The 26,361-nt window shown below is 38.5% G+C and overlaps 3 protein-coding genes across 6 annotated transcripts in view; all 3 read left to right on the forward strand.

The window, feature by feature from the left end:
- Nucleotides 1-84: 84 nt before the first annotated feature.
- On the forward strand, nt 85-3,517 carry LOC107724507 (uncharacterized). The gene is made up of 2 exons (XM_016533479.1): nt 85-339; nt 1,335-3,517. Exons 1-2 carry the CDS (start codon nt 162-164, stop codon nt 2,678-2,680), a joined length of 1,524 nt encoding a protein of 507 aa, XP_016388965.1. The 5' UTR covers nt 85-161; the 3' UTR covers nt 2,681-3,517.
- Nucleotides 3,518-4,343: 826 nt separating this feature from the next.
- On the forward strand, nt 4,344-21,068 carry LOC107724484 (serine/threonine-protein kinase LATS2-like). 2 transcript variants are annotated; one of them, XM_016533449.1, is made up of 9 exons: nt 4,344-4,550; nt 7,218-7,456; nt 7,548-7,936; nt 13,987-14,119; nt 14,214-15,739; nt 15,901-16,483; nt 16,615-16,797; nt 16,901-17,007; nt 17,474-21,068. In XM_016533449.1, exons 3-9 carry the CDS (start codon nt 7,583-7,585, stop codon nt 18,002-18,004), a joined length of 3,417 nt encoding a protein of 1,138 aa, XP_016388935.1. In that variant the 5' UTR covers nt 4,344-4,550; nt 7,218-7,456; nt 7,548-7,582; the 3' UTR covers nt 18,005-21,068. The 2 variants fall into 2 exon arrangements, with proteins under 2 accessions (XP_016388935.1, XP_016388936.1); XM_016533450.1 differs by having other exon boundaries at nt 7,218-7,440.
- Nucleotides 21,069-22,873: 1,805 nt separating this feature from the next.
- Nucleotides 22,874-26,361, forward strand: part of xpo4 (exportin 4) — a 36,971-nt gene continuing 33,483 nt past the window's right edge. Inside the window, exons 1-2 of one of the 3 annotated variants that reach the window (XM_016533436.1) lie at nt 22,874-22,968; nt 24,484-24,522. In XM_016533436.1, the coding sequence (XP_016388922.1) occupies nt 22,942-22,968; nt 24,484-24,522 (66 nt within the window). In that variant the 5' untranslated portion in view covers nt 22,874-22,941. Of the gene's footprint in view, nt 23,008-24,448; nt 24,523-26,361 lie in introns of those variants that run through there. The other 2 variants (XM_016533437.1, XM_016533435.1) reach the window with 2 other exon arrangements.

Consider the following 26,361-nt stretch of genomic DNA (forward strand, 5'->3'; position numbering starts at 1 on the left):
ATATCACCACTGCAGCGCGCCAATCACAGCCAACCGATGATGGCCAGTCAAATGACGACACACTCGCGTCGCCTACGCTACCCCCACCGCCATTTTGGGAGTCAGATTGTAAATATTACAAGGGAAGAAAAAGATACGTACACAAAGTTGGTGGCCTTAATATGGTTCACACGTGCGTAGTGGCCGGTTGTCGGAACAGGAGGACTCCTGGGACCTCATTATCCTTCTACAGGTTTCCTCGCGACCCGGAGCGGAAGCAGCGCTGGATCGCTGCTGTGAATCGTGAAGGGTGGGTGCCAAACGAGGGCAGTAGACTCTGCAGCACTCACTTCATTTCGGGTATGTGTAAATCAGATGTCATGGGTATTGCATGGGCTTGGTTTTAGCAGGAATCTTTTAAAAGCAATGCTCATCTCTGGGCTGAATGTATATATCTCTAGTAGAGTGGGGGAACATTTTTTTGATGTATGTAACGCTCCTTTCTGATGTACCATAACGGGGCTGAAAGCCAGAAAGTGTTTCCTCTTCATTTTAACTTCATCGTTATTATACACTTTGGGGTTTGGGTTAAATGTAAAATTGCACAATGCTTATTTGGCTTTAAATTAACTTTTTGGTTTTGCACACTTAGGGGTCACACCTCTGCGGTCAAAACAGAACGAAGACAAACATAACATTTTTAATGAAATTAATGTACTAAAGAATTTGTTTCAATAATATATATTCTTTAATATTTTGTATTTTGATGGTATTTATTAGTACTTGACAGTATTCAATATTCAGTATTCAGTATTTGTAAGTCGCTTTGGATAAAAATGTCTGCTAAATGACTAAATGTAATGTAAATGTAATTTACGCACTGTTTATGTCTATATAAAAATATTATATTATTTTCAATTAATACAGAATTTAAGTTGAAATTGAGCAAAGGTGTTTAAAATCCAATACATGGATAGCAGATTGGTGTCACCTGGTGGAAGAAATAAAGAAAATCATATGTAATACAAGTAACCACTAGATGACTGTATAAATATATAAAGGGCTGTGTATTCCGTAGTTGCCTTTAGGAGTATTTCCGGTCATGATTGCGTATATAAATATATATAAGCAATCATGTCCGGAAATACTCCTACAAGCAACTACAGAATACACAGCCCTTATATATTTATACACTATATATATATATATATAAGATATACTTCACCGTGCCTGATTGATCTGTATTTTCGTGCATGTTTTTGACAGTAAAAATGATGTGTGACTATTTTTTTCTGTTACTTTTTTGGATAGGCCTGTATAATTTAGAAATAAATGTATTCTTGTTCTGTTTACAGGAAAACAAGTGAAAAATCCTAGATCCCCAGACTTTGTTCCTTCCGTTTTCACTTCAGTGCCACTGTCACCAAATATTAAGGAAGCAAGTGGCTGTGAAATGTATGATAAACAAGAGGCACAAGTGGAGGCAGCCAATGCTTTGCTCTTCCTGCAAGGACAAGGATGTTTCTTGGAGGACCATGGCCAGACTAGAAGTCAAGAAGAGCCAGAAAGTGTTTCTTCTTCATTAAGCAGCTGTGATGAAGAGGATAAGACTGAAGATGATGTAGAAGAAGAAATCTCACTGACAAGTGTAAACCAAATGGGAAGCCCAGTCAAAAACATTCCCCCTGACTTTCAGTTCAGTCTTGGGGCTCTTAAGAAAGAGAACATGGAGCTGAGGGAATCGATAGAAAAGATGTCTCTCACTGAGGCGTCATTCAGAAATGATCCAGAAAAGGTTCGCTTCTATACGGGACTGCCGAACTACTTTGTGTTTGAGACTGTTATGTTGCTTCTCATGCCACATATGAAAGGAGACAAAAATGCAAAACTTTCAAAATTCCAGCAACTGCTCTTGACGTTAATGCGACTCAGGCTTGATCTTAAGAACCAAGACTTGGCCTATCGTTTTGGGGTCAAGGTTGCCACTGTGACCAGGATTGTCCATCGGATTATTAATATAATGTTCACCACCCTCGTGCCCACTGCTGTTTTTTGGCCATCCAGAGCAGAGCTCAGAAAAAACCTTCCTGCAGCTCTGCGTTGCACGTACCCAGACTGTGCAGTGATCATTGACTGCTTTAGAGTGTCTCTGGAAAAAGCTCTCAGTGTGGATGTGAATCAAGAGGTTGCATCTACAGCATTGACTGTGTCAGCTCATGCCACGGTGAATGAGCTTAAATATGTGATAGGTGTTGCTCCTCAAGGTGTGGTCATGTTTGTCTCGAGGGGATCACCGGGTCACGTCAGTGACAAAAATCTTGTTGAGAGTTCAGGCCTCCTTTGTAAGATACTGCACGGTGATGTTGTGTTGGCTGAGCATGACTTTGACATTGAGGACTTGGTGGGGGCTCGCAAAGCCGAACTCAAAATCACTAGTAGAAATTGCTATGAAAATTGCCAGAGTGGACAGGATGGAGAACATTTCTCACTGGTTGGCACACTTTCAGATAAAGCGAATGTTCACAGGCATGTTGGGAAGGTAATAGACATGGTCAAGAGGAGATACTCTATGTTGACCGGACCAGTGGAGAGTCCCTTTACGGTCATAGACCACACTTCCAATGTGAGCACTTTTGATAAGATTGTGCAGGTTGCTTGTGCCTTGAATAACCTGTGTATTTCTGCTGCACCCCTGGAATGAGTGCTCATATTTGCCACACTTTTGCGAAAGCGACTTTTATTTGTACATTGGCTGAATGCACCTTTATTGTTTCCCTATTTTAGCGGAAGACTTTTTGTTAAAAGAGGATCTTAACCTTTCTTAGAACATTTATGCAACCTAAGGACTAGTTTATACCAAACATATTCATCAGGCACAGTTCACTGGACAACCTCCTCTCTAGTGTTTTTACATAAGGAACTTCCTTAGTTTCTAGGCTGACTTTGTTGATGCTTCAGTTTGATAGAGACATTACATCCATAGTTTAACTTTAATTTAGTATTGTCGAGAGTGAAGCGTGTATGCTGAGAATTTAAAATATTCAAGGCACTAAAGAAAGCATCTCGGTCGGAGACGGTTGTATTTTGACATTAGCTGCCCTTAAGTTCCAGTGCCTTTGTCCTTGTGATGCCTATACCATTTTTTTGCTTCTATATAGATATACACTATATTTTTACATTAACCCAGCAGTACTTTGTTCTTTACTTCTGATGTTGCCTTGTCACTCTACCGTGTAATGTGTAAGTCTCACAAAATTACAGCTTAGTTATTTGCATTGCTATGTGATCATTGTTGTGTTAAATCAACATTTAGTAACATATAGCATGATATATTCACTCTGAATTTTGACCATTGCACATGTTTCAGCACTGTATCCCTCACTATCACTTAACTGTGTGTTCCATTTATCTGTGTTATTGTTTATGAAAGCGATGTTTATGTTGAATTTTCCATTTTACTCATGCATCCTATGTGAAAAGTTCACCAACACGACTGTAATCTAATGTAGCACCCTGTTGTATAACATGTATGAAAATATCTCCATAAAATTTGAGTACTTATAATTGGAAATGGTATTTTGTTACTTTTCAGCTTCTTTATTCTTATAAATGTCTTCTTTATTCCATAAAAAACAAGACCTTCTAACATTCCGTACTCCATCTAAAACTATTCTAAACAGCATTTTGCTGTTACTTTGTTAGTGACTTAATATATTATTTAAGTATTTCATATTAATTGAATCCATGGAATTTTTATTTATACTTTTAAAAATGATTTTGTCACACCGTAGCAGCATTTAAAATAAAAGGGTACGCAAAAGGAATATAGTTTACCAATATTAGCACATCAAATATATGCGTTCATATTTTCATATACATTTTAGCAGAAAATTCTATGTGATGTATGTGTCATAATAGGATGCAGTTCCTGTTTTACATCATTCATCAGAACGTGTCAAGTCTTGTAAGCAGAGTGTTTTGTTTCTGCCTTTTTGTTTGTCGTGGCTGGTTTAATTATGTGTGATATTTTTGTGATTTCCTTTAGGACTAGAGACTAAAATGACGGATTGATTAAAGGATACAATGCAACAACCTGATTAATGAGGAGCCCAGTGAAGAATCTGAAAACAAGTCTATTTTAAAATATTTTAAAATAACAATTACTATCACGAGTTATAATATATATGCGAGCAACACAAGGCTAGTACATATATCCGCCAGTATTGTCCCTGTCCAGTGATCATATCTGCTAGCTTGCATCAGATCAGAATCTCAGCGTTGTAGATGTAGGAAGCCCCGCCCAGGGTATGTGCAGTGCTGCTGACGTGCATGGCTGCCTCACGTGACTCCTCTGGAATGTTAACAATGCAGTAAGTGTCCAACTTTGTACTGCATTCTAATTCTGCCGTGAGTGGCGAGAAAATGGAGGACAATCCCATGATTTTCACTGTGTGCTTTATATGAGAACGTCGAAAGACGATCCCTGGGCAACAAAACACCAGACAGATAATCTACAACTTTGCCGAAATTTAAATCAGTTCTTTGGATTAAGGTACCACTAAAATCACATGGTGAGTCGCTCAAAACTTTATTAACTTTTTTTTTTTTAAACGCTGGGCGTTAGTAGTTTTTAGGGATTTCTATATTCGATTTACGCTCGCAAATCCTTTGTAAGTGTGGGAAGGAAGTTGTATTTGTCATTTAAAGCGAGATAGGAGTGAGCGCATTCTCCCTGCGCTGGAATGCGGACTTGCTCCAGCGGATCTGCGTTCCTCTCGCTCCTGCCCCGCAAAGCGCTGCAACCTCTAGGCCCTGCAACTTTATTCCGCCTTAAAAGTTATTTTGTGTCTTTAAAAGCATTTTGAATATTTTCTGTTTGTAAATCTGATGAGAATAATGTGAGATTATGTACGTAAAACCTTTTTGGTTATTCCGTTTTTACAGCTGGTATGGAAGACATACGATAAAACGGAATCTTTACCGAAACTCACCATAACAAATATCTTAGCTTTGACTGGTATAAACACCTGACTACATTACAGTTATGTTCAAATCTCATGAAATTTCGCATCGGCTGAGGTGGTGATAAAATAGAAGTTTCCACGAGCTGCACGTAATGTTGTATTTTCACTCGTGCCTAACAAACTATAACTGTTACTTCCCGTAGGTTTTTGTTTATTTACCTCGCGCAGTCTGATGTTTTAGTAGCAATACTTAAATTATGTACTATAACAGGCCGATTACATTACACATTGACTGTTTTGAAACTGAATAATTCACTCCACCCACAAAATTATCGTTTTTTTTTTCTCTCGTAAAATGTGCGATGACATGTGGTGAGATCTGTATTCGTACTTACATTTGTTGTTTTTGTCTGCTTTGTGTTGTCAAAAAATATTTAGGTTGATGATAAAATTCTGAAATTAAGCAACAACAGTGGTCACAGAGGGGCCACATTAATATAATTAATATAATGTCAAGTGTGATTCTGTTGTGTTTAAATTATTTCATAATTTCTACTTTGCAAGGAAGACAATGACAAAACTCAATAATAGGAAAGCTTACAATAAAGGTATTTTTGTATTGATGTTTACTGTGTTTATTTAAACAATATGCTCTAAGAATTTGTTTATATTTTGCTTATATATGTACATATGAAAATGTGGATAAAGTGCAAGAACAACATTTTCAACAGTAAACTTACATGATTTATGGATCATGCTATAAAAATTAAATGGCTTCCAGTTTCCATACCTAATCATTTGTTCAGAACAGGGGAACTGAAAAGGACAATCAGACCCCATCACTAGCTCTGAGAAATAATTAAACAAAAGTGTGAAATTGTAATGATTTGACAAATATTATTCTCTAGTTAGAAATAAAGGTAAAAAATCAATAGAAAAAGTTTGGAATCACTCATCCATTTCATATTGTGCTGATGGAGTTAATGGTAGCTGAAGTTGGATACCACACCATTCAGTGTCTTGAAATGAAGGAAAACATTTATAAAATGGCTTTTGACTTTGACATTTAACTTTAATGTGGAACATTGCAGAAGCTGTGTCTATGAATATTTATGCTGGTTGTTTGTGGGTTATTGCAGCAGTGTGTTTGTGGTCACCTGTACAGTCTAGCTGCAGGTGTAGCATCATTAAAAGCTTGTTATTAAATATGAATCTATTAAATGTTTACTTTTCTCATGGTTGATCTCCGAAGGGTACTTGGATTAGTGTTTGAAGCAGAGGTAGAGTGTATTGCTGCTGTTACGTGGGGAATGGAAGGCATGGAAAGTATTGTGTTGGAAGCCTTGACAGTAATGGCAATTATACTATATTTGTTCTAGACTGAGCAATGCATTTCCAGTATTGAGCACCCACATTCCAGAAATATGTTTGTTCTGAAAGTCCTTTCTTCTTTGTTTTACCAGAAGACAAGAAATAAAAATAAATGTTGTGAAACGTTTGGTGTTTGAAGACCCCACGAATATCATGATGAGAGGCATTTTTCACTCCTGTTATGAATTTGAGGTACTTCCTTTAGAAACAGGAAGTTTGAGCGGGATATATCGAAGGGCTTGCTTTTAGTTCAAGTCACAGTCATGAACCATGATCAGTAGTTTTTTAGTCTGTTTCTCCAGAACAGAACACTCTACATTTTTATTTTCAACATTTCGGGGTTGGTAAGAATGTTTTTTTTTTTTTTTTATCTTAAAGGGGTCATATGATGCAATTTCATTTTTTCCTTTCTCTTTGGAGTTCTTATGCTCACCAAAATACAGTAAAATAGCAATATTGTGAATTTAATCATTTGATTCAAAGCTGAATTTTCAGCAACCATTACTCCAGTCTTCAGTGTCACATTTTGCTTTAACATCAAATTAATGCATCCTTACTGAATAAAATAATTCATTGGTTAAAAAAATTGACCCCAAACTTTTCAATGTTGTCATAAGATACAAAGTATATTGTATAAGTTATGACACTCTTTGTGTTGTGTAGATGTTTGATTTTGCATCTACAATAAGGGTATGCCAATGCCATATGACCATGAAAGGAACATATGACCAAGGAAGTAACAGCACAGATGTGCATGTGTTTAGTGATAAACCTACCTGTTGACAGAGGTGCTAATGTCTGATCAGACTCCGACTGTCAGGCATTTGACATAGAGTAGTGATGCAGGGACTTGGACGTGCCTGGACCGCACCCTGACCCTTCTGTCTAACACTGTCTCCACAGGCAAAGATGCATACCAGAATGGGATGGAACAAGTACGCAGACGTAACCCCTCACATGTCTTGGGAGGAGGGGGAGTGTGAGCCCTGAAAGGGGTGCTGGGATGTGAGTAGGCCAGCATCCAGCACGAGCCAGAGCCAAAGAGGCAGCATCAACAAAGACGAGCGACAACAGGAATCCTAATCTTCCCTTGCATCTTTCCCATTGCAGCCTGTTATCTATTCAGGTCAGACTGAGCCTGGGTGTGTACAATTCTGTGTCTTAGTGTATGATTGCACTGCCGTTGTGTGTTTTCTTGTGAGTAACTGGCTAAATCTTTCTGTGTTTTTCAAGTGTGGAGAATTTGTGTGTACAGGCCACTTTCACTCATGAGGCCTAAGACCTTCCCTGCCGCCCCATATGTGGGCAACACGCGCCAGCGCCTGCAGGAGATCAAGGAGGGACTGAAACAACCTGCAAAGCTGGTGAGCCAGGCGCTTCATGGAGGGAGTGCTCGAGGGGAGGGGGGCAGAGGTGGGGACTCTAAGGGCAAAGACCAAGCTGGAAGGCAACAACAGCTCCGGCAGCCTCAGAAGTTCAACAACTACCAAAATGCCCTGCGAGAGATCCGCAAGTCTCTATTGCCTTTTGCCAATGAATCAGGCCCAGGATCCAGCTCAGGGCATCCTGGTGAAGTCAATAGACAGATGCTACAGGATCTCGTCAATGCTGGTTGTGATCAGGTAAGCAATGTCTCTGTTGGATTTACTGTATGTGTGTATGTATACGAATTTCAGATAGTAATGTAAATAATAAAAATAATGATATAAGAAATTATTATTCTTTTTTTAATGATATTTATTTATGTAGCCTGTACGTGAGTGTATATTTATTTCTGGTTGGTAAGATAAAAAAAACCCCCGTCTCTTATGCTCAACAAGGCTGCATTTATTTGATCAAAAAATACAATAAAACATTAATATTGTAAAAAAAAAAAAACAGTTTGAAACATGATTTCTATATTTTAATACACTACAATGATAAAATTAATTTTTTTCATGTGATCGTTTCTGAAATTTCAGCAGCCATTACTGTTGAAATGTTCCACTTAATATTTTTGTGGAAACAGTGACCATTTTTTTTTAGGATTCTTTGATGAATAGATAAAATACAGCATTTCAATCCATTTAACATGTCCTTGCTGAAAAAATAAATACTTCAAAAAATCTTATTGACACAAAGAGATACAGTGAGATACAATAAATACATAATTTTATATATATATATATATATATATATACACACACACGTATACATACATGCATACATACACGCATACATAAATACATACATACACAAATGCAGTTGTATAAACTTGCATTCAGAAATGTTTCTGAAAAAATTTTTTTTTGAGCTCTATAACCTTAAATGTCAAATATTGAGCTTTGAACATTGTACAGTAGACATCCAGTGCAGTGCATATCCTGTCTTTGCCAAGTCTGAAATCATTACATAATATTGAATGTAATGTTGAAATGGCAGTTTTCACAATTTATTTGTTTTTTTAGTTGTTTTCTTGAAGAGCTCAGTGGAACATCTCTGCCTCAAAGGAAGTGGCAGAAGCCAAGTCAGCCCTTCCTTACCTTTAACAATCAAAATACAAACATTTATACAGAATTGTGTTTCAGTTGTACTTGCCAAAATTAGTGTTAGATGATAATAGTCCAGTTAATATATAACTATATGCTAGAACATTATACTGTAGTATTTTGTAACTGATTGTTTCGATGTATCTGTGTTGCTGTGCAATAGAGGTTGTTGTGCAATCACTATTTAGTTAAATGTGTTACATGTGTTCTGGTCCTTGTATTGAAATCTAGTGGCTGAATATTAAAGGGATAGTTCACCCAAAAACTCTGTTATCATTTACTCACCCTCATGCCGTTCCAAACCTGTATGACTTTCCTTCTTTTGTGGAACACAAAAGAAGATACTTTGAAGAATGTTGATAATTGAACAGTTTTGGTGACCATTGACTAAGTATGGACAATAAAAAAAGGAAAAACTGAGATATTTCATCTTTTATGTTCACAGAACAGTGTTGTTATTATTATTATACTAAAATTAAAACCTTAACCTTGAAATTAAGCTGAAATAAAATTAGAACTTATTATTGAATTAGATTTAAAGTAGATAAATAGATCAATTTGAAATGTTGCCTTAGCAACTAACTGATAGAAGTTTAAGTACTAAAATTACTAAAATTAAGTTAAAAAATATAGAAATATTAAGGTATATAGAAATATTTTTAAAAAACTAAATAATAAAAATGACAAAAGCATATATTCACTAAAACGGGAACTAAAATTAACAATTTTACATTTTAATAAATACTCTAATAGTATATAAATTATATTAAACAACCTCCCACTGAAAAAAGAAAGCCATACAGGTTTGAAACGACATAAGGGGGAGTAAATGATAACAGAATTTAAATTTTTTGATAATAGCCTGTTCATTCATTTGTGTCAAACATGCAGGAGACCAAAGGTCCTATAGTTTGTTTCAGTCTCTCTAATGCAGACCCATTGTCAGACTCGGATCATTAATGAATATGTGTTGGAGCTTTGCTACTAATGTTCGGATACAGCTCTGAGAGCAGCCCTGTGATTGCATTAGGCATGTGAGGAATGCTGTGCTCAAGCCCATGCACAACACCACCGAGAAATCCACCACGGCCCAGTGGAATTACGAGGCCTAGCTGAAGGGAGCCAAGCTGCCTTTATGACATGGCTAAATAGAGACTGGAATGGGGCTTTTTTAGGTCTCTGGAAGCTGAAACATGCTATCAGATGAAGAATAGTATGGAGTCAGACTTAATTTGGATCATGTTGTCTGGATACATTCCTGACTGGCTTATCTTTTGCTGTCGGTCCTGATGCTGGCTGATTATGATATGTATGAATGATCATTTTATGTACTAGTGTGAGTTTATGTAGTAACAATTCATTAATATTATCATTAGAGTAACATTTTTGGGTTACAACCCTCCATTTGAGAACAGCTACTTTAAACTTAATTTATTTTTTGCCCTAAAGAGGAAAAAAAGGATAAAAAAAAAATTTCAGAACTGAGAGCATAATATTTCACAGGCATATGTGAATTTCACAATCATAGGTTGATTTGTCTTTGTCCTGCATTCATGGGACAGCATGTACGAAAGCAGTACACACAGAGGAAATGCTCAGTTCATTCGTAGATGGGTGGTACAGTTTCCCCAGTAGAAATACAGTAAGCAGGGATGTCCCTTTTCTGGTCTTTTGAAACTGGTTAAAGGTTTTTATTCAGTCTGACTTCATGTCTCCTCGTTTTCAGATTTAGCGTGGCCAAAAGAGTTTGAATCTTGTCCCTGTGTCGTGCACCACATGCACCTAGACCTCCCATAACATCTGGGCATACATTTCGGCATGTTTTTATTAGTAGTAATTTAGTCATTATTGTGAAATGACTGTGGTGTGTGACTCGGTATTTTTAGTTCATCGTCGTCTTCTGACTGGGGCCTGTGTTCCTCCCTGACCCTCCGTACATTCCAGGAAGGTAAATGGCCGCCTCTGGTCCTTCCCTGAGCTGCTTTAGTTTGGTCGCTATAGTTGGATTTCGCCTCACAAATTGCACAGCAATGCGGCTGACGGTTACATAACCACCTCTGAAGGAGGAAATGTTTTAGTTGGGGAATGAAAGGGGGGGGGATGTAGGAAGAAGATGAGTATGACATGTGTTGTGAATTTGTGGTTTCGAGCTTAGGATATGAAAAGCTGTCTGCGTACATCATGCATGTGATGCTTGTGTACTTGCGGAATATACATGATATGATAAATGTCTAGTGCGGTGTTGGCATATTGCATTTGCACATGATCTAAATGTTTATATTAGCCTTCTTGCGCAACCCAATTTGTCCAGGATCTTGAACCACAACTGGTCAGTGCTGTGCATTTTTACGTTAAAGTCAACCTTAAACACTATTCGACTTTTGTTATGTGAGTGGAACAGAATATTTAACAAGAACTAATATAGAACAGGGCTCGATTTTTTTTTCTTTTTTCTTCAGGAGAACTTCAGGATCACTAAAGGTGGGCAACATGTATCAGTGGTTGGTGGGAAGGGGCTGAAAAGTAAGAGGTATTGAGGACGTCATCCAAAAAGAAGAGCAGAGCAAGTTATTGTATATAAAAGATTACAAAGACATTTGTTTTTCTTAAATAATAATCTTTATGTCGGCGCCAACATTCTTGTGGGCGGTGCGCTGACCTATAATGCGATTACATTGTGGGCGTCCCGAGTTCGAATCCCTGCTCGAGGACATTTTATCAGTTCATGCATGGCCAAAGATTTGAACCCATGACCTTGGCATTGCTAGTGCTATGCTGGGCTGTTTTAGCTACTGTTTGAGCTATTTTGCTACTTTATGTATGATGTTCCACCTCTCCATCCACTGATGATGATGCCCATCCAGTCCTTATCTCAGAGTCCTTCATATGGCTTTCATTACCATGTTCAGTGGTGGAACGTGTGAATTTGGGTCAAAGTGGAAGCTCTTAAAAATGAATAGTGATGGAATATAGTTATGCCACTTTATTCAAGAAGACTATAGACCGTTTACTTTTTAAAGTATGAGTTTGGGAAAAAAGGAGAAAGAAATGTTTGTGTTTCTGTGTGGGTACTTACCGACGCCACAGTCAGAAATTGAATGTCTAGTGTAGCATTGAGGCTTGTGGTCATGACAAGGGTGTAAATACAAACGAGATATTTTGGGACATTGGAACAGAATGATCTAAAAAATAAAGAGAGGAGGAGGAGGAGGGACAATTTAAAACGAGATTGAAGCACAGATTTCCACATAGCTGGAATTCTTGCTTGCTGGCTCGTGGAATGTCCTGAACATCTGTCGCCATGACAGTGGAGGTCAGAGCTGAAACTCTGACCTGGGGCCAAACCAGACCCAGCCCTTCCCGAAACCAGACTGAAGTCCATGTTGGATTGTTGTGTGTGTGTGCGGGTTTTAAAGAGGGAACGAGAGAGTGGCGCCTTTAAATCACCAAGGGGGACGAGAAGGCACACACCCTTGGAGCGGACAGTGATGGAAGGCAACAGAAAGCCATGGCACTTCTGAGAGCAGCGATCACAGACAAACAGTGTGTGCTCGGAGTATTTCCCGCATGTTTTGTACAGTTCCGACTGTGTAAGCATTTAGACAAACTGATGGCAATACACAGAGTAATCTAAACTAATCTGGGAATGTGTAGAATGCGTGTGGATGTGGCACTGCGTACTGAGTGTGCCCAAGATTAATAGCTGCTTGTGTACGACCATTGATTTTTACTCTGTCAGTGTCATCTAACCAAAACTCTGGAATAGTCATTAACACAACTTTGTCATAGTTTCATAATATGAAGCTACTTTGAATGCATAGAATTGGTGCAGTATTATGTTTGACCACCAGAGGCAGTGTAACACAGCTTGCTGTGGTTCTGTAGAATTTGGTTTGAGCAGAATGTCTTCTGAATGAGGTCATATGCCATTCAAGGGGATTTCCTCATATAGGTGTGGGTCTGCTCACAGAATATTGTACATGTCTGAGTTGTTTTATTTTAAATTGCGCCGTCACAAAATGACAGATAAACAGAGTTGTTGCATGGTGGGTAATCGTGTAAAGATTCAAGTATAAATTAAATTCAATAAATGTGTTCCTGTGGCTCAGCTGTAGAGCATTGCATTAGCAGCGCAAAAGGTCGTGGGTTTAATTCCCAGGAACACACATACTGGTTAAAAATGTATATCCTGAATGTACTGTAAGTCGCTTTGGATAAAAGCATCTGCTAAATGCATAAATTATTATTAGTCATTATTATTAATTATTAAATTATACATAATTTACATTTTTGTAACATTTTTTATTACTTTAAGTATTACCATCAAATCTATGAATCATTTCAAGGGTCACACAGTGTGATGTGTGGTCAGATGTGCCCAGCTCTGGTCATAGTGCACTTGTGGGCTGGCACAGGAAGGAGCTTGTGCTAACTTGCAGAGGAAGCAGCTGCAGGGAATGTTATTTTAACAATTATCTGCTGTGTGTATGTACTATGGGTTGATTTATATTTACGTGCATGTTCATGTGGACATATGTGTTTATCTAAATAACTGAAGTGCATTAAGGTCATTTTCCATAACCAGTACAAATTCCAAAACTGTACGATACCAATTTTCATTAAAATATTTGTCAAGCTACATAAATTCCTTTTGCTCAAGAACATACATTCCCTTTTTGCTCAAGAATGTTAACTAAATTAAACTAGAGCACTGCCTTTTAAGTGAAGGAAGTCTGACTTTGCCTAAATTTTTTTTTAAATATAATTTTGGCTCTATTACAGTCTCTCCAGTCATGAATTTCTCTGCAAATTAATCTGCACTTGCTGGTTGTCCTACATCGGATGTGGGATATTTGTGGGAATTTAGTGAAAGTCATGGCCTCAGCAGCTTTGCTTTGCTTCACATAGTGATTTAATTCAAACTGATCTCTGTGGTTATAACAAAGAGTGCCATGCCTACAGGTAGTTGTTATCTCATCTTTAAAAGTACTAGTAGTATTGAATCTCAAGTTCCTTTTTAAAAACCTTATATAAGTGAAGCTGTGCCTCATTTGTGCATGATGACAGGAAATGCATTGTAAAAACCAAAAAAATTAATGCATTGCTTATTTTCTGATAGTTCTCTGCTTGAATTTCTGAAACAGGAAATGGCAGTCCGTGCCCTAAAACAGACTGGCAGCCGTAACATTGAGGCTGCATTGGAATATATTAGCAAAATGGGTTACCTGGACCCTCACAATGAACAGATTGTACGTGTCATCAAACAGACTTCCCCAGGTATGTGCACACTTTAAAAACATATTACTATATTCATTTTATGAATGATGCACTGCCTTTAAACTCAAAATGACCCTTTTTAAATTCACTACAGGAAAAACTGGCATGCCAAATTTAATGGACCACAGAGCGGCAATGGAGGGCACTGGGGATGGTGCGATGCCACCTTATCACCAAATGGGAGCACCACTGTATGAGGCAGCTGGTTATGGGGCTGAGGGTGAGATGGCTCGTGCATACATGGGTGGACCACCTGTCATGAACTACATGCCACCGCCTGCCAACACTTCACAGGGTCCTACCATGGGAAACCCAATGGGTCGTCCCGCAAGTATGGGTGCCTACTCCACAAGCATGGCTCCCCAAAATAACCCTGGGAACCCTATGTACACCCCTGGTCCAGCCCAGCAGAAAGGCTACCCTGGTGGGATAGACCAGGCCATGATGGGCTACAGTGTGCCTGGACCACCCATGCAAATCCAGCCTCAGCCCTCGGGAGGTCCTGGCACTCATTATGACTACAGGCCTCATATGATAGAAGCCTCCAGCTATGGGGTAAAACGAAGTGCTTCTTTCCAGAATAAGATGACCCCGCTAACATCCGAAAACTATGTTAATATGCCAGGCAAAGGAGCAATGGGCCAAAACGCTGGTGGCTACCCTCCTAACTTATATCTTCCACCACATTCACACCCACGGCAAGCCAGTCCCACCTCACACCAGGTTCACATGATGCAGCGCTCCCCTGGAGCTATGGGTGGTGAGTTTTCTGATGTTCCTCAAGGCCTCCTCACTCCTTCCAGGGCCAGTCTAAATCTCGACCTCTATGAGCATCACTGGCCAGGAGCCCAAGGTCCTGAGGGGACTCCTCCAGCCAGGCAGCCACAGGGGCCCTTTAGAGGGGAGGTACGTGTCCCCAGTAGGACCAATTCTTTCAACAACCACCAGAAGGTGACTGTGAGGCAGGCATTGCCTCCTGCAGCTAGTGTTGCTGGCAAGCAGGATGCATCTTTGGGTCCGCCAAACACAATAACTGCAGTGACCTCTCCACCAATCCAACCACCTGTTAAGAGTATACGGGTCATGAGGCCTGAGCCGAAGACAGCAGTGGGACCATGCCATCCAGGGTGGCTGAGTGCACAAGCCCAGGATGCACCAGAGTCTCATGGATACCTGCCAGATGAGAATTTTACTCTGGAGCCCAATCAAGAACACCGCTGTCCACCTCCACCCTACCCCAAAACACTGCTCCTGCCTGGATCTGGACCTGGGACTGAGCCTGTATCCCTGGAGACTGGAGCCATGGGTGGATTTCAAGATGTCAATGCTACAAGTAGAACAGTCCAGAGTGCCTCAGTAGGAAAGCAAGAGGAACCAGTCTCCAAAAACAAAGTGAAGACAGGCAAAGGCGAGAAAGCAGTGAAGGATAAGAAGCAGATTCAAACCTCACCTGTGCCTGTGCGAAAGAATGCCCGTGATGAAGAGAAGCGGGAGTCTCGAATTAAGAGTTATTCTCCCTTCGCCTTTAAGTTCTACATGGAGCAGCATGTGGAGAACGTGATGAAAACCTATCAGCAGAAACTCAATCGCAGGATGCAGCTGGAGCAAGAGATGTCCAAGGTAACCAGTGCTAGAACTCCATTAACCGAAAAATACACAGATTGATAATTTGCATTCCAGACAATTGTTGTGTTAATTGAGTGTTCAATATCGAGTCTAAATGTCATTGCATTATTGTTATTAAATCAAGCCACCCTCTTCTATCTCTTCCACTCCTCCAGGCTGGCCTTTCAGAGGCAGAGCAGGAACAGATGAGAAAGATGCTTTACCAGAAGGAATCCAATTACAACCGACTACGACGTGCCAAGATGGACAAATCGATGTTTGTCAAAATCAAGACACTCGGCATTGGGGCCTTTGGTGAGGTGTGTCTTACACGCAAAGTAGACACGGGGGCCCTGTATGCCATGAAGACTCTACGAAAGAAAGATGTTCTGAACCGAAACCAAGTAGCCCATGTGAAAGCAGAACGAGACATCTTGGCAGAGGCTGACAATGAGTGGGTAGTCAGGTTGTACTACTCATTTCAGGACAGAGACAGCCTGTACTTCGTCATGGATTACATTCCTGGAGGAGATATGATGAGCTTGCTGATCCGTATGGGGGTTTTTCCAGAGCCCTTAGCCAGGTTCTACGTGGCAGAACTAACGCTGGCCATCGAGAGTGTGCATAAGATGGGCTTCATCCACAGAGATATCAAGCCGGACAACATCCTAATTGACCTGGACGGACACATCAAGCTGACTGATTTTGGTCTGTGTACTGGGTTCCGTTGGACTCACAACTCAAAGTATTACCAAAAAGGTAAGGGACTTGAAGAAAAGGTGATACTCATAGCTTTTAGCTGTTTGAAAGTGGCCTAAATACTGTTGCAGTGTTCACCAAATCAAATTAATTGGTTGTCTTTACTTTCTCTCTTTGCACTGCTTGAATAGGGAACCATATCCGGCAAGATAGTATGGAGCCGAGTGACTTTTGGGATGATGTGTCTAACTGCCGTTGTGGTGATCGGCTGATGACTTTGGAACAGCGGGCAACTCGACAACACCAGCGTTGCCTGGCACACTCTCTGGTGGGCACTCCAAACTACATTGCCCCTGAGGTGCTTTTGCGCAAAGGTACGGAGTGCACAAAGACAACCGGAAATACAAGCTAGTCACTAGGAAGTGCCGTGTTTATAGATCTCTTCTCCTGTTAAGTGTGATACTTTCTAATGTGCAGGATACACACAGCTGTGTGACTGGTGGAGTGTTGGAGTAATCCTGTTTGAGATGCTGGTTGGCCAGCCACCCTTCCTTGCTCCAACCCCAACGGAGACGCAGCTTAAGGTAAGAGCTCTGTTTGCATTTTATTAGGTCTCTTTGCTTACACGGTTAATGTAAACCAGTGTGTCCAGTCCCGCTCCTGGAGGGCCAATGTCCAGCAAAGTTTAGGTCTAACCTGACCTAACACACTTGAAAGTTTCTAGTAATCCTGAAGACCTTGATTAGCCGGTTCATGTGTTTAATTAGGGTTGGAGCTGCAAGATAGCGGTTCTCCAGGAGAAGGATTGGACAACCCTGATGTAAGCAGACTAGAGGTGTTGTCTTTGGAGTTTTTCTTTTTCTTTTTGGGTTTTATGGAATTGTGACAATAGGGAAGAGGCACTGCTAACTTTGATGTCGTCACCTCCATGGGTTCCTTTTTTTAGGGCTGAAGTAAAGTAGACAGCTTGTCTTTGGTAAATGTGTACATGTTTGGGATATATGGAATTGTGAAAATTAACGAATAACGTTGTTGTCATCACCTCCACAGGTGATAAACTGGGAGAACACTCTGCAGGTGCCTCCACAAGTAAAACTGAGCCCAGAGGCAGTTGACATCATTGGTCGACTCTGCTGCTCAGCTGAAGAGCGTCTGGGAGGAAACGGGGCTGGAGAGATAAAGGCTCACCCATTCTTTGCCGAGATGGATTTCTCCAGCAATCTTCGTACACAACCTGCTCCATACAGACCGAAGATTGCCCACCCCATGGATACATCCAACTTTGACCCTGTGGAAGAGGAGGGGGGTCCAGGGGCCTGGAGTGACAGTGGAGACAGCACCCGCACTTGGGACACCCTCTGTTCTCCTCACGGCAAACACCCTGAGCATGCCTTCTATGAGTTCACCTTCCGAAGGTTTTTTGATGATAATGGCTGTCCATTCCGTTATCCCAAGCCCCCCGAGGCAACGCAAGACCTGCCCAGCAGTATTGGGGCTGGTGGCCTGAAGCCTGAGCTGGAGGAGGAAGAGGTTCATGAGGAGGAAGAGCAAGGGGAAGGGTGTGAGCCGGTTTATGTGTGAGAATGTTGGATCGGGTGTTCATGCTGCTCTGCCTTTACCCATAGAGGACCTCGCCAGTTAACACGCTGCATCTCCTATACTTCCTTTTAACCCTACTTTTTCTTCAGGGTGTTTTTGTACAGGTTAAATGCATGGAAGAACATCAGAAATGGAGTGCACAAAGTTCCATGTGAAATGTTTATTCCTCCAAAAGCATTATGCCGTATCCATTGCCTGTTAAAAAATGACTGAAGCTCTGACCTGGGACCAAGGAAATACACGCAGCTTAGTTCATGGGGACGTTGGTGTGACTGATAAAGTTGGCTACTCTCCTATGAGAGCACAAAAACAGATGCGTGTAGCTGCAGCTCTGTGGTTTGTCAGTCAAACCACTCTACTTTTATGGTTAGTGTGGTCTGCGTCGACTGTGCCCCTTTCCTTGATTCCACTGGGGGAAAATATCCCAGTCTTACGTCATATTTTAACACTTCCTTCACCTCTCTCAGCCTGGTGATGCTAACACAGCCATTCCAAACACCAGAGGTCATGGTGAGGGATCAGAAGAGAGCTGGGCTTGGGATGGTGGCTCTATGGTCAGGTTGCGATTAGGAGATATGCCAAGAGCAGAGAGAAACATCACAATTCTCCTCCATAGTGCAATCCCACAAAAATATAAATGCTTATACATGCAACATGCTGTCAGTCACAACTGTGGAGGTTTGTGTTTTTTTTTTCTTTTCTTTTTTTAAATAAAACTAAACTGACTTTTATAGTAAAATTCAGAAACATTTTCTGAAGTATGGAAGCCAGATTTGCAGATGTCCTACCGTATGTTCCCAGTCATTTTCACTTCATTTATCTAAAACAAAAAATATGTTTTAGAAGATTTTGTGGCACCACCAAGTGGTTCAAAGTGACATCGTAAACAGTCATGCGGATTCTTTTAAAGATTTAACTTCTACATTATGAACTGACAGTATTAGGTCACTTCTTCATGCAAAGTCTGTCCAAAAGATCATGCAGTATTTTGCAGTTAATACACTAATCGCAGCCTTTTTGTAAATATTATACAGTTATACATGTTTCATGACTTATCAGGTCAAACGGTGCTCTCAGATGACACAATATTGAGACAAAATATTTTACGTACAGTCAGCACTTCAAGAACGTGGGATCTTAAAACTCCCATTATTGTTAAAGGTTTTATATTAACTTCTTTTAAATGTTAAACAACCCATTACGTTAGAGATAAAAAATATGCAGAACTATGCATGGTAACATTCGTTCATTCAAATGAAATACCACAAAAAACATTGCGATATTGACATTTTTATTTTGCGTTAAGTGTGTTAGTTTAGTTGCCGAAGTACTGTTTTATTCATTTGATAACAAACACTTATCTCACCTGGCTTGATTTCTTTTGTTTTAAGGCTTACTAAACCTGTTCCCAATAGTTGCTTTACATTCATCTGCTGCTTTAAGTGTATCTAAGATGTGCGTCACACATTTTTTAAGTTTTTAAAGGTGTGCTGCAGACATGCAACTGGACATCCAGAACAAATCTGCAACATAACAGTTTTCAACTTTACAAAGTTACAAGAGCTGGGTCTCCAGTTATTTCCTTTTCTTGTTATGCCGAAGACTATGCTTTTCATTGTATAACTCTGTCTGCTTTATCTTCTTCCTGTTTCCCAGAATTCTTAATTGCATTTAGTTTCATAAGAAGATCTTAAAAAGTCAGACGGGTGGTTTTTGTTGTGTGTTCATGCTCATCCAGATCCACTGGAAATGATCTTGTCTGTCGCCATCAGTGAACTTTGAAACAGAATCATTAGAACAAGTGCAAAAATGTTTTGTCATCGAGGCTGCTGCTGCACCATTTCAAAGTGATCACACAGTACAGTATTATAACAAGACAGTCTATGACTGAAATTTAAGAATACTCGGAGTCAGAAACCTTTAAGAAATGGTGAAAAAGTGGCAAAAGAAAAGACAAATGTATCTGATGGTATGACTATGTGCAATACAGAAAATACATTATATAGGTTTCTAAATACAACAAATAGCCTTTATAACTTTAAAACTGAATTATGTTATCTTAAAGTATATATTATATCGATTTATATATTTTCAGTATAGTTTCATGACCCAATGCTGCTTATTGTTATTAATATTACACTATAAAGTATCATTATCATCATACTTTCATTTATACGTTCTCTCTCTTTTTGTATAAAGTGTGGTTTTGATTGTCAGTGTGATTGATCTGGTGTAAGACGAACTGTGTGCCTTCTAATGAATGTGTGGGTGTGTGTACCATGTGCTGATCAGTATTTCAGGAGAAGATGGAAAAGGCCTTCGCTTCTTGCTCTCAGGCCGGTCCTGGGTGGAAGAGAGAGGGTGTTTTTGGTGGGATAGCTTGAGAAAGACAAAAAAATAAGCAAGAATGGATGATAGTCATTAGGACTCTGAAGGAGATTTATATGGATGTCTTAGCAGGATGAATATGGAAACACATTGTATGCATTTGATCAGTGATAAGGATCGTTTTGAATTTCTGCATGAAGTCCATTTAATATTGTCTTTCTGAGATCTTATCATTTGTGGTGATGTGTCACTGCACAAAATGTTCTCTGTATTAGTTATTATCTCTCAAGCTGACTGACAATCATGTGGTTACGTGCTTGCAGTTAATATTGTCAAAAATCCTGTACGACCGCTGACTGAAAGAGCTTAAAAAAAAAAACAGCCGATGATGATCAATTCATATTTGTTTTATATATTGTATCAGTACAATCACTCCTAAAAGTTAAGTGAAACCTTAACAAACATATTGTAATGTAAACGTATATACCAAGTCAAATTGGTATCATGCCTTTGGTCCAATCAAACAAGTTGATTGAGCTCCATGGAGTGTGAAAGCAAGTATGGCAGATGTTTTGCTACCCCATATTCGTCAGAATGGACCACTCAGTGAAAAAGCATGAGCTTTCTATGAATCTCTCAGAGAGTCAGGTTTAGGGTTTGAATGTAATGCGTGTGTTGTGCTTAGGATGGATTCTGTGTTTTACTTTATTTTTTATTTTTTTTAAATGTTGACTGACAATCTTTGACTGTATTTAGAATTGTGTGATGATGGGACTTTTTCTCTAATGTATGTTTTTGTATTTTAATGGATGAATGGGTTGGGACTTTTTGACGTTTGTAATCTTTTAACTGTATTATATAATAATGTTACTATTGAACATATATTTATACAGATATACATATTTTTTGTATCCCTTTATTCTTATTTTTCTCTTTTCTGAGCTAACTTTTGAACCCCCTTGTCTACAGTATTACAGACAGTATGCATTTGGATTTATATCTCCTTTTTTACATGTATGTATGAATTGAGAATGTTTAAGAAATGCTCTCGCTGTCCTCATTTGTAAATGTATATGTCTAAATTAAATTAAACAAATCATCCTCTTGTTTTGAGTTTTTTTTTTTTGTGTATATGTGTGTGTGGCTGTGGCTGTAGAGGTGTCTGGGCCACACCCTAGATATTTTTAGCTGATGTAACACATCAGAGCATGAATGTCTTTCTTATTAACCCATTTATTTCCAGCAATAACTTTGTCACCAAAATTTACTTTTTATTATATTTTAAGTTTGAAGCCAGTCAAATTACAGTTATGATTACATACAGGGTGAATATTTTTTACATCATGGCTGATGTAAACTCTTGATGAGGTCTATATCAAAAACGTCAAATACAGATACTTCATGCATATAACAATTGAAATGGTCTATTATTAAGATTGTGATGAGTTATTTCAGAGAGAACAATTATTACAATAATGTGAATACCAGTTGTCATAATTACGGTAGTATGAAAACAGATTAGTTGTGATTAGTATCAAAACCTTTTTTAATAATAAAACTGCATATTTCTAGGTATTATTACATTAAATTAAGTACAAGTGCAAATAAATGATGCATTTTTATCATTCCCTATCCACAACCACCTAAAAGTAAAAATATTGTACATTTATTTTATAATCAATTTTGACTTTGTAATATTGCAGCAGTCACAGATGTGAATAAAAATGCACCTGCTCACATAACTGATTTTTCTCTCCAATCATCTATCATGAAGCCTGACCAGTCCTCCGCTGGGTAGATGAGTAGTTATGAAGTCAGAAAACTCTAGGTTTTGTCATGGTTATTTTTCAGCAAGCAGAAAGGTCAGACTCTAACAGTAGAGATCAGGTATTGATTTGTTGTTGTGGATCCCTGATCATCAGTCAGACTCACTGATGTCTCACTGCAGTCATTAGTTAGTAGTGTCATTACAGTGTAGTATCTCTACAGGAGAACAATTATTACAATAATGTGAATACCAGTTGTCATAATTACGGTAGTATGAAAACAGATTAGTTGTGATTAGTATCAAAACCTTTTTTAATAATAAAACTGCATATTTCTAGGTATTATTACATTAAATTAAGTACAAGTGCAAATAAATGATGCATTTTTATCATTCCCTATCCACAACCACCTAAAAGTAAAAATATTGTACATTTATTTTATAATCAATTTTGACTTTGTAATATTCCAGCAGTCACAGATGTGAATAAAAATGCACCTGCTCACATAACTGATTTTTTTGGGAATAAATTGGTTGAGTTAAATACTAATAAGATAAACACTAGCAGAAATTGACAGTGCTGTCTAAAAATTCAAGTGTGTCTTCATCAAATGCAATCCTTAAAATGAAAACAAACACATATGAATTAAATTAAAAACTAAAAGTCAGATTTTACCTTTCAACAAAATGATTAAAAGGTATAGCACATTATCATGTAGGCTATTACACAACCTTGCTGTCCGCCAAAAAGTGCCTGCCTGTGAACTGGCCTGAAGTGCTGCTTAATCCCACAATGCAGTGCATGGCGCGTCACTGAAGAACGACCATGATGGCGGCGGTCGGTGCACCAGAAGTGATTTCACAGCTGGAAAGCGCTGCCAAAGTTTTAATGGTGAGCATTTCGCCGCCTTACAGTGTAGTATCTCTACAGTTGTTTATCATGATATAGAATTAATAGATGGATGAATTGATTTTAGTCTGCTAATAAGTGAGGATTTATTATCAAGATGTTCAACAGACCAGATTCAGTGAAAAGTGACATTCATATAAACATGTTATTTGCAAAACGTCAAATAAAAAATGGAATATTTCTCCATCTTCATGACCAGATACTTTTGCTTCGTTTTCTTTAAGGGTTCCATAGCTCTTCATGACCATACTGAACATCATTACGTAATTAACTGACCTTGTGTTGATATCACTGGGTGACGTTGAAAAATTAAAAGCACACATGTGCATGTCAGCGCTTTTAGGGATGACTGTGCTGTTGTCTTTTGTCTACCAGGGGTCAAACCACCTTTATAAAAAACTACCTTCAGAATCTGTGTGAAGCTGAATGTGTTAGAACCCTAAATTAAATGCAGAAGAGAATGTTATCTGAAAAACAAATATACCCATTGTGTTTGTACCAGTCGGTCACAGCATCGCCACAAGGCATAATCTGACCGTGACTTTTGCGTCTGCTTGGTTTAAATTGAATGGCATACTGATAAACTAAATGAAATTAGTAGATTAGCTTGTTACAGCCTTAATGTTTTGTACAAATGGGTAATATGCAGTTAATATTTCATATTAACAGATGTCTCTACACTGCTCTCTGTGAAGCTTGGGCATACATGGATTCAGCCTGATCTTGATGCTGCTAAATCTAAGATCAAGAGCTAAGCAATCAATATCCACAGGAGTCAGATAGCCTTTGAGTGAACAGAAGTATTAGATGGAGCTTAGAATATAAGGAGAGTTACAGGAGCTGCTGTATCTGCCATGTTGAACAGCTTTAAAAGAACAGTAGATGGTAACATTAAAGTTTATCACGAGTCACAACTGGTTTGGACTGAATCAGGGGTTTTAAGAAATGGACCCCTTGTTACAAATTGCATGAACTGACTGTTGCATTTTAAGCCTGACCAATAATAACATGAGTATAGTACATGGTTATTGTCATAAACTAAAACTGTTCTTTGTACTGTAAAACTGTAACAATGTCTTTGTTGTTATTTGAAATAAATATTAAATGAAATAAGTTGAAGTTGAAGTACTAAATTTACCAACTGGAAATAAATAACTAAAACTGAAATTAAATGAAAATAACTGAAAATACAAAAGTAAAAGCTAATTCATAATTATGTAATAAATAATACTAAAATAACATTGATGGAGTAACATATTAATGTGTAGTATTCTAGTCTTTATAATGCTTATGTTGAAAAGCCAAGAAGGAATGGCGCAAATGTAAAAAAAAAAAAAAAAAAACATGAAATAATAAAAAAAAAAATTTGAAATTATACTTTTTATACTTTATAAAAAGTCTACAAAAAAATGGCGTCACTGAAGAACGACCATGATGGCGGCGGTCGGTGCACCAGAAGTGATTTCACAGCTGGAAAGCGCTGCCAAAGTTTTAATGGTGAGCATTTCGCCGCCGTTTTCACATCTCTGTCTGTGTGCTGTTAGCTCTGTGTGGGGGGTTCACTCTGAGGGAGTCTCGCGGCTCGTGGTTTAGCGGGGAAAGTCTCGATAAACGCGGAGCGGTGCGTGGCGCAGTGCTCGACTCTCTCCATCCCGCTAAACCCAGCGCAGCCACCATCACCTTCATCATCCTCTTCATCACCTCCGCCTAACAGCACCGCTCCGGTGACACAGTCAGTGTTTGTAATGATCGCTGTGAGCTCAGGTGTTGTGTCTCAGAGGCCTAGTTTGATCCTCCAGCCTTGTGAAAGCGCACAGGATGAGTTGAAGTTTGTCTGCTGGAGTTTCTCCATCAGCTGCAGTATTTACACATGCTGTTGATTCAGCCTCATGTTTGCTCAAGCACATGTTTAGCAAGACTTAAGGAGACCAGAGACTTTTAGCTTCTTGTTTATCTCATAATAACCCCAATCCTTCATTTCTGCCGTTAAAAGAGTTGACTAGCTACATAGTGGGCTAGTTTAAAGTTGAGAGCAGGACATGTGCAGTTAGATGATGGCCTGTGCAATTTGCTAGTATTGTCTCAGAACCTGTCTAGACAGCATTTCTGGGCATCATTTGGACAGAATGATATGAATTGAATGGTGTGTGTGGTTGTGTAAAGTTACTGCAATGGTAAAATCTCATGGCACTTTTCACAAGTTTTTCCACTTGAAGCTTAAAGAGTGAAAATGATTCTTGATTTTTAACTCTGTGTTTTTATTTGGTGAATCGGCTAGCCTCTAATAGTCTTTAAAGCTTTTAGTCCAGTGTTTTAATCTTAAATTCACAAATAAAAACATTTAGTGGTATTGCAACTGGATTTAGCTGTATTTTAGTTGGAGATATTGATATTTATAGAGAAGGGTGGCCAATTTATTGCAAGCGTATGACATAAATTGTTGATATTAAATAGGAAGTACATTATATATCAACAAGGCTGTGGGTGAATTTTGAAAATGACACCAGGAACAGCTTTCACATGTGTTAATTTAGTGTGGATACCTAGTTAGCAGCCAATGCCAATAATCTCAAACTGTTGCCTTCCTAAAAAATAGTTTTCATATCGTTTTATTAATATTAATGCTAGAGGTCTCTGAAGAAAATATTTGCACTACCGTATTCACACTAGGTCAGTAAGATTTCTTATATGTTTCGAAATTAGTCTTTTATGCCCACTAAGGCTGCATTTATTTGATCATGAATACAGTAAAAAAAAAAGTACTATTGTGAAGTATTATTGCAATTTAAAATAATTTTTTTATTCCTGTGATGGCAAGGCTGAATTTTCAGCAGTCATTACTCCAGTCTTTAGTGTCACATGATCCTTCAGAAATCATTCTAATATGCTGATTTGGTGTTCAAAAAACATTTCTTATTATCAATGTTGAAAACAGTTGTGCTGCTTGATATTTTTTCTGGAATATTTTTTAAACAATTTTTTATAAAGTTTTAAGTGGAAATAGATACTTTAGTGAAGCAGAAACATTATTGTCACTTGATCAATTTAATGCATCCTTGCTTAATCAAAAAAAAATCTTACTGACTCCAAAATTTTTAATGGTAGTGTGCAAATATAAACTGATGATGTGGAACGATCGCATGTTTTGTAGTCTGAATGCTTTCTGTATTGGATTGGGATTATAAGCAGCTAGGTGTGCATCATTTACTGCCATGATATTTTTATAAAATATTTTTTTTATAAAATCACTCAAAATATTGTAAACAATTTTGCTGCCATTAGATTCAATCTAAAAAGTCGGTAAATATTTTAAAGGGCCCAGTATATATATATATA

The sequence above is a fragment of the Sinocyclocheilus rhinocerous genome, unplaced genomic scaffold (genome assembly GCF_001515625.1).
Source record: "Sinocyclocheilus rhinocerous isolate Xijiao unplaced genomic scaffold, SAMN03320098_v1.1 scaffold64, whole genome shotgun sequence".
NCBI classification, from domain to species: Eukaryota; Metazoa; Chordata; class Actinopteri; order Cypriniformes; family Cyprinidae; genus Sinocyclocheilus; species Sinocyclocheilus rhinocerous.